Source organism: Muscardinus avellanarius, assembly GCF_963383645.1.
Source record: "Muscardinus avellanarius genome assembly, chromosome: 9".
In the NCBI taxonomy this organism is placed as follows: domain Eukaryota; kingdom Metazoa; phylum Chordata; class Mammalia; order Rodentia; family Gliridae; genus Muscardinus; species Muscardinus avellanarius.
The window spans coordinates 111,628,423-111,642,539 of record NC_137795.1 but is presented as its reverse complement, the minus strand read 5'-3'; the positions used below and the strand labels follow the sequence as shown (position 1 = coordinate 111,642,539).

Sequence of the window (14,117 nt, the reverse complement as noted above, 5' to 3'; positions counted from 1 at the left end):
GTGAGAGATGGTGGAGGCACACATGCACACATCACTTATTTAGCCCTTCTCCAATTCCCACCCCATTCCCCCACTCTTTCCTCCTTCTCATGTTTGGCTTAGTGATTGACTTTGATATGTTTGTGAATGTTCAACATGTATATTACAGAATTTCCCTCTTCCCCCGTCCCCCACCCCCCTCAGTTAGGTCACCTTATTTTCTTATCTATGGTTTCTCCTTTCTTGTCTAGGGTCTCTTCTGTGACCCTTTTTCTCCCTAGCTTCTGCATATTAGGAAGAACATCCAAATTTTTTTTTTTTTACTTTTTGTGACTGACTAATCTCACTTAGCATAATGTTCTCCAGTTCCATCCATTTCCCTGTAAGTGACATAATTTTGTTCTTCTTTATGGCTGAGTAAAATTTTGTTGAGTACATATCACATAGTTTTGTAATCCATTCATCTGATGATGGACATCTTGGGTGGTTCCATAGCTTGGCAAATGCAAACTGATCAAAAACTTCAGCAAAGCGTCTGGATACAAAATCAATCTTAAAAAATCAGAACCTTTCCTGTATGCCAACCGTAAGTCCACTGAAAAAGAAATTCGGAAAACAATTCCACTTAGGCTATCCCACAAAAAATAATTAGAAATAAATCTAACCAAGGAGATAAAAGACTTTTACAAAGAAAATTATAAAACACTGCAAAAAGCAATTGAAGATGACCTTAGGAAAGGGAAAGATTTTTCATGTTTTTGGACAGGCAGAATAAATATCATCAAAATGGCCATTCTTCCAAAAGTGATCTTTTGGAAGATTCAATGCAATACCCATTAAATTACCAAGGTCATTCCTCACAGACAGAAAAATCAATCACTAAATTCATTTGGAACAACAAATAAGCCAGAATAGCCAAAGTACTTCTCAGCAACAAGACCCATGCAGGAGGCATCACAATGCCTGACTTCAAGTACACTACAGAGCCACAGTAATAAGAACAGCACGGTACTGGCACAAAAGCAGACACAGACCAATGGAGCAGAAAAGAAGACTCAGAAACAAATCCACACACTTATGGCTAATTGAGTTTTGACAAAGGGGCCAAAAACATACACTGGAAAAAGGCGGCTCTTCAACAGATGGTATTGGCAAAATTGGTTAACCATACACAGAAAAATAAAAATACCCCCACTTTCTCACCCTGCATAAGAGTCAATTCAAGATGGACCAAAGACTTGGAAATCAGATCAGAGACCTTGCAGCTCCTTGAAGAGGACATAGGTTCAACACTTCAACACATAGGCAGAGAAAAAAATTTCTCAACAAGACCTCAAAGACACAAGAAACTAAAAGGAGGATCAATAGGTGGTATTGCATTAAACTGAAGAGCTTCTGTACAGCAAAGGAAACTATCAAGAACCTCATCAGGAGTCGCCAGAAGGGAAAAAATTTGCCAACTACTCCTCTGATAGAGGACTAATATCTAGAATATACAGAGAACTCAAGAAACTCACAGCTAAGAAAACAAATAACTCTAGCCCAGCCCTAGCTGTGGAGAACAGAGACTCTTATGTTGAGTTTGGTCTCAGAGACATACACCATCTACTGAGGGAGGGAGAGACCAAGTCTCCAAATCTGTTGAAAGCATTGAAGTTGATCTCTACTTAATACTAGTTCCAGGCCCATTGATACTGACCATCTTCATAGACTGAGAAAGACTCAGAGAACCAGGCTTACAGCAGGAAAGGTGTCGGTGGCACTTGGTATCTGCACACAAAGAGACTGCAGAGGACCTGTCTGCTGAATAGTCATTTATTTGTAGAGTTGCATTAATTTGTTGTTGGGGTTGTTCTTTTTGTTGTTCTTTTTTATGTGTGAGTGTGTATGCCTGTTTTTTTTACCCTCTTCCCGAACCCTTTCCCAAGTTTCTTCCCTTGTACCTTCCTACTCTCTTCTCTATATACCTTTTCTAGCTTTTTTTCTTTTTTCTCTCTCTTCTTTTCTCTTCCTTGTCTTGTATTAAATCCACTTCATATCACTATATCAGAAACTCTACATTGGTTACTAGAATACTACTATATTCACTATCTCTAATCTCTAGTCTATACTACCTTACCAGACTCATACTCTCATTCTATTCAATCCTATCTGAGGCTTTACCCTATTCATTTATGACTTCACTGCCCTCCTCACTCAACCTTCACTGATGAATACAGTGCAACTTGCCATTGGATATACCAGATGACACCTAGAGACTGAAAGAAATCTATCAAAAGGAACAGAGAAGGAAGAATAAAAGGGAGCAATGAGCTTCCACAACACCACAAGAACTTGGTAACACAGAATTGCAGAGATCTCCCGAAGGTCAAATCAGGAATTTAACTGCAGAAATAATACAAGTCTTCCAAAAAGAATTTAGAGAGAGTCTGAAAAAAATGATACAATCATTGAAGTGAAGGCATCAATTCAAACTATAAACATTCAATTATACCACATGAAGAACAGAATCTCACTCCTAGAAGAAAATCACTCCAAATATGAATGCATAGTATATAACTTATAAAAAACAATTCGGCCCCATGAATTGGACATTGAAGAAATATGGGTCCATTTAAAAAGAGCTAACCTGTTTTCCATTTCATCTAATCTTCCAGAATTTCTATTGCTGTCTTCATTTCACTTATTGCCTCTTTCATTTCATTCCAGACCTTTTTCTGATTCTTTTTTAGTGTTTCTAACTCACCTTTCACCTCCTCTATACTTGTTTTAAATCCTTTTATCGTACATCAAGATTCTGAATGCCCCTTCTTGCATTTCTAGGAGGTCAGTATTCGTGATTTCTGCTGTCTCTTCATAATTCCTGGTTCTCATATTTATAGCGTTCTCTGTCCTGTTTTTCTGATTTCTACCCATCGTTCGTGAGTATTATGCTTAGTCTGATCTTAATATTAGGAGTTTAGGGGTATTGGCAAGTCAGCAGAGCTTTTCCAGTGTTGAGGGTGGGTGATGTGGGAGGAGCTGGGGTAATGGGTAAAGGAGTTGGATTAGGTAGAGGATATGTTTAGGTTGAGAAAGACTTTAAGTATGATAAGGTAATATCTTGCTGAGAATGAGAGAGAGTTAACTAGTAGGACTCTTGTCGTTAGTATAGTAAGTAAGGAGATATGAAATACTTTGAGTATTAAATAAGGAGGTATATTATGGGAAAAAGTTTTGGGGGAGAAGAGTGTATAGGTTAGTGTAGGGAAGTTTGTAAGAGGGGTAATGGAAGGAGCAGGCAAACATAAAAAAAATAATCCACACAAGATACCAAGACTATTATGTAATCCATGAAAAGGAAAGGAAAAACAATCAAAGGAGGAGAACGAAAAAAGGAAGAAAAGAGGAAGAGAAAAAAAGGACAAGAATAAAATAAAAGGAACTAGCAGCTGTGTGAAATCAGAAAACAAGGCAAACTATCAAATATATATATATAAAAGTTAAAGTAAAAGAAGAATGGGGAAAAAATAAAACAGCAATAACCATAACAAAACAAAAGCACTGTAAAAGCAAAACAAAACAAAATATCCACAGTAACAGTAAAAAAAAAACAGTCCTACTTATTTACGAATATGGGGTCAGATCCATATAATATTTGCATATCTGATTGCTTTGGTAGTTTTCAGAATATAATCCAATGTCTCTTAGTTTTCTTTGTACTCTATTTTTATCTTCTTAGGTCACCCTGAGTGTTTGGATACCTTTCTTTCCTTTAACTGCTTTGAGTTTATGTGTCAGGATGTCTGGTGTCACTGTTATTCGATTCTGTTGGATTCCCAGGTTCTGCGTAATTCCAACCTGTAGTCAGCACCTCTGCACTCACCACCCTAGACTCCGGCCTGTGCTTCCCTACAGCAGGAGTGGAGGATGTCCAAAGTAGACTTGGAACCTCCCCCTGTGGTCCTGTGCAGATATTGTGTCTCGTTGGATTTTCCTGTGTCTATGGAAATTCTAACTGGGCTAACTGGTGTGGTCCCAAGATGTGCCCTGGGCAAAGGGTTGCTGGTTCCTGGATGCCCACACTTACTGCCAGAGCTCTGCCAGTTCCAAGAGTGCAGGCTGGGTGCGCTGCTATTACTGGACCCAGGTGTGGGTGGGTGCAGCTGCCTAGTGCTTGCTGCTATGCTCCTCCATGGTGCATTGGGCTGGGCTTTAGACTAAAACTGAGAACTCTTTTACACTGTTGGTGGGAATGAAAACTAGTTCAGCCACTATGGAGATCTGTGTGGAGATTCCTAAGAAAGATGGGAATAGATCCACCATATGATCCAGCTATACAACTCCTGGGTATCTTTCCAAAGGGGTTGAATGTGGAGAAATACAGCAACATATGCATACCTATGTTCATAGCAGCACAATTTGTAATAGCCAAAACATGGAACCAACCCAGATCTCCATCAACAGATGAATGGATTGCATAGCTTTGGGAAATACACACAATGGAATTCTATTCAGCCATAAAGAAAAACAAAATTATATCATTTGCAAGAAGATGGAAAGCCCTGGAGAACATTATGTTAAGTGAGATCAGCCAAGCACAGAAGGAGAAGGTACATATGTTTCCTCTAATATGCCCAAACTAGGAAACACAGAGGATACCAGTGGGACTCCAGATAATGGAGGGGAAATATCAGCAAAGTATGAATGGAAAGATAGGGGAGGAGGAAGGCTGATCTTGATTAATGAGGGTCTGCATCTGAATATGTGTAAAATTATGAATATGACATGGTTAACCTGGACAACCATTGGTGGGAGGGGGGGAAGGGAAAATGGGGGCGGGGGGAAGAGGGCACCAAATATAGTTTAAATGTACACTATTTATGTTCAATAAAAAATTGTTAAAAGAAAAAAAAAGAAAATTATAGGTTTACAGACTACTTTTTTCAGTAGTTTCAGGTCATTCCTTCACTGCCTTCTTGTACTATTTCTAATAAGAAATATGCCATCTTTATTTTGTTCCTCTGTGCATGTCTTTCCCACCTCTGGTTGCTTTTCAGATTTTTCTTTTTATCACTTGTTTTGAGCAACTTGGTTCTGATGTGCCCAGTACGTGGGTATAATTTTCTTTGTGTTTCTTGAACTTGCGTTCCATTGAGCCTCTTGCTTATTTGGGTTTATATTATCATTAAATTTGGAAAAAAAAATATGGTTGTTATTTTATCAAAGCTTTTTTTCCTCCTATCTTTTGGAGACTCCGTTACACATATATTAGGCTGAATAAAGTTGTCCCACAGCTTAAAAAAAAAATAAAAAGAGCTAACCTAAAAATAATTGGCATAGAGGAGGGAAAAGAAGGTGAAACCAAAAGGATCAACAATTTTTTCAAAGAAGCAATATCAGAAAATTTTCCAAACATAGAGCAAGAGGTTGATACATAGGTACAGGAAACTTACAGAATCTGCTTTAGACAAGATCAGAGAAAATGTTCCTTATGTCATATAAGAGTCAAACTGACCAATGTAGAAGCCAAGAAAAGAATCTTAAAGGCAAAACAACAATAACAAAGAAACAAAAAAAGACCAAGTGATATTCAGAGGCAAAGCAATTAGAATCACTCCAGACTTCCCAAACTAAGTCATGAAAGCCAAAGGGGCCTGGAGTAGCATATTCCAAGCTTCTCAAAAATAGATCACATCCTTGGCCACAAAGTTGGCGTTAGCAAATTTTAAAAATGTGATATGCTTCCCAGTGTTATTTCAGACCATAATGGAATGAAACTAGAAATCAACTATAAGAAAGACCCAGAGAAACCACATAAACCTGTGGAGACTGAACACACACTGCTGAATGAAGAATGGGTCATAGAAGAAGTGAGGGGTAAAATCAAGACACTTAAAAAAATCAGGACATTTCTAGAAACAAAGGAAAACATAGATACAACATATCAAAACCTCTGGGACACTTTGAAGGCAGTATTAAGAGGAAAATTTATAGCACTGAGTGCTCACATAAGAAAAACAGAAAATCATCAAATAAATAACCTAATTACATATCTCACAGCCCTTGAAAAACAGGAACAATCTAACCCCAAAGCCAGTAGAAGACAGGAAATTATTAAAATCAGAGCAGAAATAAATGAAGTAAAGAATAAAAAGTATGTAAAATCAACAAAACTAAAAGATAATTTCTTGAAAAAATTAACAAGATAAACCACTAGCCAACCTAACCAAAAAAGAGAAAATTAACCCAAATTAAAAAGATAAGAGACTAAAAAGGAGATATCACTACAGATAGTGTTGAAATCCAGAGGATTATCAGAAACTATTTTGAAAAACCACACTTCAACAGAATGGAAAATCTGGAGGAAATTGACAACTTTCTAGACAAATACAACATGTGTAAACTGAGTCAAGAAGATAGAGAAAATTTAAACCAACCATTAGCGAGATTGAAACAGCAATACAGAGCTTACCATCAAAGAAAAGCCCAGGACCAGAGGGTTTCCCAAGTGAATTTTATAAAACCTTTATAGAAGAACTAATTCCAATATTCCTCAATTTATTTCATGAAATAGAAAAAAGGGACTCTCCCAAATACATTCTATGAAGCCACTATCACAAATATAGACAGCTCAAGGAAGGAAAACTACAGACCTATATCTTTGATGAACTTGGATGTAAAACTGCTAAACAAAATACTAGCAACACACATTCAAAACCACATCAAGAAAATAATACACCATGGACCAAGTAGGGTTTATCTCAGAGATCCAAGGCTGATTCAACATATGAAAATCAATTCAGGTAATTCATTATATAAACAAAACCAAAGACAAAAATCACATGATCATTTCAATAGACACTGAAAATGCATTAGACAAAATCCAACATCCATTTATGTTAAAAGCACTGCAGAGAATCAGAATAGAAAAAACATACCTTAACATCATAAAGGCAATCTACAATGAGCTACAACCAACATCATATTAAATGGAGAAAAACTTTGAAAATTTCCCTTAAAAACAGAAATAAGACAAGAATGTCCATTATCGCCACTTCTCTTCAATATAGTACTTGAGACTCTAGCCAGAACAATAAGGCAAGAAAAGGAAATCAAAGAAGTACAAATAGAAAAAGATGAATCAAAGACTTGGAAACTAGACCAGAGACCTTGACGTCTTTAAGAAAGAATAATTCCAATACTACAACAGATAGGCACAGATAAAACTTTCTCATCAAGACTCCAAAGGCACAAGAAACTAAAAGGTGAATCAATACATGGGATTTCATGAAACTGAAGAGGTTCTATACAGCAAAGGAAACTATCAAGTACCTTTACCAAGAGCTAACAGAATGGGAGAAGATTTTTGCCAACTACTCCTCCAATAGAGGACTAATATCTAGAATATACAGAAAAGTCAAGAAACTCAGCACTAAGAAAAGAAATAACCCAATCAAGAAATGAGCAAGTGAATTAAACACACACTTCACAAAGGATGAAATTCAAATGGCCAATAAAGGCATGCAAAAATGCTCAAACTCATTAGCAATCAGAGAAATGCAAATCAACACTATCCTGAGATTTCACCTAACTCCAACTAGAATAGCAGTCATTCAGAACACAACAAACGCTGGTGAGGATGTGAAGTGGGAACTCTAAAACATTGTTGGTGGGATTGCAAATTAGTACAACCATTTTGGAAAACAGTATGGAAGATCCTTAGAAGAATGAGAATGAGCTTACCATTTGATCCAGCAATACCACTTCTGGGTATCTACACAAAAGAAAGGGAACCAAACTCCCAACCTAAGGCATGTGTTTCTATTTTCATAGCTGCACAATTCACTGTTGTCAAACTATGGAACCAGCCACGATGTCTATTAACAGATGAATGTATTACAAAACTGTGGGATATGTACACAATGGAATTTTACTCAGCCATAAGGAAGTAAAAAATTATGTCATTTACTGGGAAATGGATGGAACTAGAGGACATTATGCTAAGTGAGATCAGTCAGTCACCAAAAATAAGAAATTGCATGCTCTCCCTAATATGTGAAATCTAGGGAGAAATGGGTCATAGGAAGAACTCTAGATGAAGGAGATTCTATTGATGAGCAAATAAGGCGACCTAAGGGGAGGAGGGGAGGAAGAGAAAAATTCTCTAATGCACATGATGTACTTTAACAAACATATCAAAGCCAATCACTAAGCCAAGCATAAGGAGGGAAGGGGAGGAAATGGGACGGGAACTGGGTAAGGGCTAATTGGGTGATGTGTGTATGTATGTCCCCCACTCTCTTTTATTCTATTAAGATGTATAACTACGGGCCTGGCATGGTGGCACACACTTGTAATCCCAGAATCCGGGGAGGCTGAAACTGGAGAACTGCGGTTCTCAGATAGCCTCAGCTACTTAGTGAAGCCCTTCATAACTTAGTGAGATCCTGTTTCAAAATAAAGAATAAAAATAGGGCAGGGGATGTGGCTCGGTGGTAGATTTCCCCTGGCTTCCATCTCCAGATCCGAAAAGAAAAAGATGTATGACTACAATGTACCAATAAAAAATTAAAAAGGAAAACAAATAACTCAATCAACAATAGGCAAGTGAACTAAATAATAATTATATGAAAAAAATGTTCAACACCATTAGCAATCAGAGAGATGCAATCAAAACTATCCTGAGATTTCACCTAACTCCAACTAGAGTGGAAATCACTTAAAACACAAACAACAACAAATGTTGGAAAGGATGTGAAGAGAGAACACTAATATATTGCTGGTGGGATTCCAAATTAGTGCAACCACTTTGGAAAACAGTATGTAAAATCCCCAGAAGAATGGGAACAGACCTACCATGTTACCTAGCAATACCACTTCTGGGTACCTACCCAAATGAATGGAAACCAAACTACCAACACATTTATATTTTTAGCTCTCGTATTTATTTGATCCACATTGAGTTAGCTTTTGTATATAGTGTATGGAAAGGGTGTGTGAAAATCTAGCTGTACCAGCAAAATTGGTGTGGACTCTTGTGTCCCCCTTCCATGGTTCTGGCACTTTGTCAAAAGTTACCTAAATACAAATGTCAGAGTTTATTTCAGAACTTTTGTTTAGAATTCACTGATCAGTATATCTATACATATGCTAGTATCATATGGATACTTATCTCTATGGATAACTTATCTTTATAGCAAGTTTTAAAATCAGGAGGTCTTAGTCTTCTAATTGCTCTTTTTTAAACACTGTTTGGCTATTCTAATTATCTTACATTTCTGTAAGACTATCATAATCATCCTGGAACTTCTTCAATAAAAGCAACCAGGGTTATGGCAGGGGTCGAGATGAACCTACAGATTGATCTGGGGAATATCACCATGTTAACAATATTATATCTTCCAATCCACTTACATGGTATAAGTTACATTTAATTCTTATTTCTGTTTTGTAGTTTCCAATATACAGATCTGATATCCATTTACTAAATTAATTCCTAAGTATTTTATCCTCTTTCTAAACTATCATAAGTGGATTTTTTTGTAATTTTATAATATTTTATGATTTCTTAGATTGTTTTTGCTAGTGAGTAGAAATATAGATTTTTGTGTATTGGTCTTAAATCTTCCATATTGCTGAACTTGTATATTATTTAGAATAAATTTTCTATTTTGTGGATTCTTTAAGATTTTCTTATACAAGTTCACATCTTCTATGGATAGAGAGAGCTTATTATATATCTTCCTTTCCTATTTAGATATCTCTTTTCTTTTCCTCTTACCTAACTGTCCTGGCTAGACTGTCTGACATAATGTTAAATAGAAGTAGTCCACATGAGCGTCCTTGCCCCACTCCTGGTCTTAGAGCCAATGTTCTTAGCTTTTCAACATGAAGTAGGGCACTAGTGTTGGAGTTGTCACAGGTGCTCTTTATCTGAGGATTTCTTCCTAGTCCTAGCTATTGAGGGCTTCATCTTGGAAGAATTTGTGCTCCCTGTTTATTCTTGTCTACTGAGAGTGATGACTGCACGGGCTATGTCCTTGATTCTACAGTGACTGAGTTTCATATGTTACGCCAAATTTTCTTTCTGGGATTGGTTCCCCTTGATGATGGTGTATACTCTTCTATGTGGCTGGTGAGGATTTCTGAAACTATAAGAGATATTGATCTATTGTTTTCTTCTGTGTCTCTAGCTAGTTTGGTATCAGAAACAGATTTTTACTCATTTAAATGTTAGGGTAATGGCTTAAGCATATAACATAATTTTATTGCATTTTTGCACCTATCAAAATTGCTTTTCAAATTACAGCAGCCACGTTTTTTCTACTGGGAAATCTAATAATTGTGCAGTATGTTTATTGAGGTCTGGGCCTTTGGCTTTTTCTATTTACTTAGGTACTTCATTTTTATTTCAGCCCTGCCCTTCCAGGCATCTAATAGGATGATAAGAAAGGATAAAGCAGATGCCTATTCTTACCTAGGGTCACAGTGTTTCCCTATGAAAGATCCTGTGGTTTTCCTATATCCAAGGTGACCTCTCTCTCAAATCCCACAACTCTCTGGTCGTGGTTCTTACCACTCCACAAAGCCCAGTTCACCTCTACTCCTCTCCTCTCTGTGGACCTTCTCATAAAGTACTCTATACCTCTTGGCTCCAGGGAATCTCTGTCTGAGTCCCTCCCTGGAGGGTGAAGATGAAAGCATTTGCTGAAGCCTCTGATGCAGATTCGGTGTGTCTTCCCTCCCCTGAGAGGTTTAGGAGCCTGGCTTATACTTCATCTCATCAGTGATGCCTAATAAGTTCATACTCTATATATGTTGTTTTAATAATCCTCCTAATTCGTTCTTGATAGGATATCCAGAAATTACAAGAAACATATAACATCACTCTATTTAGAGTGCTACTGTCTCTAAGTTCATCAAGCATGAATAAGTGATTATTAATTTTAATATATGCCAAGCATTCCTACCTAGTCAACAACTATACAAATTCAAAGCATATAAAATAGACTTTTTCTGTGGTGGGGTTTCTGGAAGCCCTTCTACCTCTGGGCTACACTCCCAGACGTATTTTATATTTTTATTTGGAAATAGGATCTCTTAAGCCAGAGCATCTGGCTTCGAACCTACGCCATCCTCCTGTCTCTGCCTCCCAAGTGCTAAAATGGACTTTCCATTGAAAGCATATTATACCATTTAATCATATGAAAAAAAGAACCTGGGGAAAATACACCATGTAATTGGCAGTTACTTAGAAAACATGACAAGGTACAGCTACGCTCCCTCTGCCTGGCTGGCAATGAGCTCTCAAGGTCAGGTCAGGTACCTGGTGTCAGCAGGATGACCGAGGTGACAATCAAGGAGCAGATGACCAGGATGACTAGTAGTGCAATGGCGATGCCCTTCCAGTTTCTTTGCGGAGGATTACTCCCCACCAGCTCCTGAAACAACCACAGAAAGAGAGAAGCCCAGTGAGTGAAACAAGGAAACAAAATAGACCAATCAATCATGTGTCCTTTAAACCAAGAACCAAGTCACAGAACTGTGGGAGGGCCAGCTTCCCACGCCTGCAGCTGCCTCCAGATCCTTTCTGTGCCTTTTCTCCTGCAATGGCCAAAAGACCCGGGCAAAGCCTCCCCTGTGTCAGGGAAAGACGGTGTCTCGACAAGGAAGCTGGTATTATAGTGTACTCATGGCTTTTATTTAAACCAATGCCCTCCTCCCAATAGACTAGACTCTACAGCATAGGGCAACCTAGAGCTTTCTTTATTATAGCCAACCTGTTCTCTTCATGGAGGCAAAAAGAATAACAGAATTTTGTAGCCCCAAGCCTGCCAGCCTCCCTCCCTCCTTCCTACCTTTATGTAGTGGTACTAGGGATTTAACCCAGAGGCATCCTACCTAGGACACTGGGGTATCAGGGAGGCAGGTGGCAGCAGACTGCAGTGCCGGCACACCCCTGGCCTGGCCAGCCACGAGGGGACAGCTGGCAATTTCACATTTTATTTCCCTTAGCTAACAGCAGAGGGGTCAACCAGATGGCCCTCTCACCAGGGAAGGAGGTAGCAAATTAAACTCTTTTTCTAACAATAATCCATCTTTGAACCAATCAGTCTTCTCTTCTATCACATGATTTTCAGATGCTTGTGAGGACTAGAAGACTGCTTCTGGCTTCCAAAATAGATAAAAGGCCTTTTCTAGGATATAGCTAGACCAAGCTTAGGCCTTTGGTAGGTTGTTTTTTATTAATTCAGAAGATGGGCATAAGCTAATAGCTGGTGAGGCTGGGAGTGAAGGCTGGAGCCGGTCTTGTTGGAAGGACAGATCCTAACTTCATGTTCAGTATAGCATCATCTCTGCCCAGCTGTGGGGACACATCCACCCCACAGCTGTCACTTAGTTTCTGTAGGTACTAGAACTGCTGGTTGTGAGCACGAGGGCTGGAAGATAGTGTCCATAAGACACTAACACTGACCAAACAATTTAGAAGAGAAAAGGCTTTTTTGAGCTCAGAGTTTTAGAGTTCAGTCCATAGTCAGCCGGCTCCAAGGTAGAAACCGCAGTGGGTGGGCATGTGGTGGGGAAAAGCTGCTCTCAGTCACGGCAACTGGGAGTAGAAAGAGTGAAAGGAGGTTTCTAGGAACATAGATATGGTCTGCAGGAAAGATCACGCCACAAGTGACCCTGCTCCTCCAGCCAAGGCCCACCTCCGAGCCTTCCTATGTTGGGGACATGCTGTCTACCCATGAGCTTCTGGAGGAGATGCCAAACCCAAACTGAAACACATCCATTCTATATGAATGGCTCCAGGAGATGGCAGCGTGAGGTGGGTGAGCAGCCACTTCTGCAAAAAGCAAAGCCACCAGTGCTTTGTGGACGGGGCTGAGGACTGACTACTAATCCTTTCACTTAGCGAAAGGAGACTTGATGTTCCCCAGAAACAACAGGCATAGGCCCCCAGGGCACCCCTTCCCTGCCTCTTCTCTTCCTCTAGAGTCCTGATGGATGTCCACCCTCGGGTTCTGCAGGCTCACTGTTCCCCTTCTATGTCTGCCTTGTGGATTCGTCCGGGGTCCCCTCTCCTTTTCTCATATCATTTGGAAACTTCCGGAGTTGAATATTTTACATAGCCAGCTTTCCATTTCTGCCTGAGGGCACAGGCCTTGGAAATTGCCTCTGCCACCCTGCTGGGCAGCTGTCAAACTTCCACCCCAGTCCAGCAAAACTGCATTTGGAGAACGAGCTTCTGCTCTCTCAATTCTTCTTGAAAAAATGAGGCAAATGATTGACTCTAATATCTATCTGTGATAATTTCTTCTTGATTGTTTTTACCTGCAAATTCAAAAACCAGGGCTCAAATCATTCCAGGATCCACAGCTTAATAGACTGTGTCTGATAGATTCTCTTGTGAAATTAATTCCAAATATAAACTATTCTTTCCTTCAGAGTTCAGTCTCACTTGCATCTTTTGATATAAAGTCTGAAAGGTATCAGGTTCCTCCACAAATCCCCCAAAGCAACAACACTGTGACCTGATCGTCACAGAAGAAATTTCACAACATATTATGCCCGAGAGAGATCCCTCGTTGAACATATGGCTATAAAAATCAGTGGCAGAAATTAAAATGGACTGTGTGCATCTCTCCCATTTTGGGGCTGGTAACAGTGTCTTGGCGTCTACAGATAACGGCTGCCTGCTCCTCATCTCCTGAATCCCACAGGAGATTTTGAGACAAGCTTTCTACACTGGGCATTTAGGGGCAAGTTCAACATGTCATTTTTCAATGTCAGAAGTCCCCACAGGTACTTAATACATATTAAGAAACTAACAAATAAGTCCAAAAGGCAAGAACCACCAGTGTTTTAATGGCGGACACTAAAATAACGGGTGCTGTGTGGCTGTATGTCACCGTCAACATGATTTACATTGTGATGTGAGATTATAATGTACCAATAAAAGCATGTTAATAAAAAATAACTGGAGCGCCTTTCTTACCAGCATGCTTATCTCCCTGGCTTAGTGTTCCAGCATGGAACCCTGGTCTTGAGAAATGTGCCACTGCACAAAGGACCCAATAGCCCTCCTGCAACTATGGTCCTAGAAGCCAGCTCGGGCTCTGCACCTCCCCTGCTCAGCCCCAGGCAACCTCCTGGCC

The 14,117-nt window shown here is 39.2% G+C and overlaps 1 protein-coding gene across 5 annotated transcripts in view; it reads right to left on the bottom strand.

The window, feature by feature from the left end:
* The window catches only part of DPP6 (dipeptidyl peptidase like 6), a gene marked incomplete at both ends in the record, with an annotated part of 1,069,233 nt that overhangs the window by 371,306 nt on the left and 683,810 nt on the right, over positions 1-14,117 (bottom strand). For all 5 annotated transcript variants that reach the window (XM_080701136.1, XM_080701138.1, XM_080701135.1 and 2 more), the window contains one exon: positions 11,288-11,402. In XM_080701136.1, the coding sequence (XP_080557262.1) occupies positions 11,288-11,402 (115 nt within the window). The remainder of the gene's footprint in view (positions 1-11,287; positions 11,403-14,117) is intronic.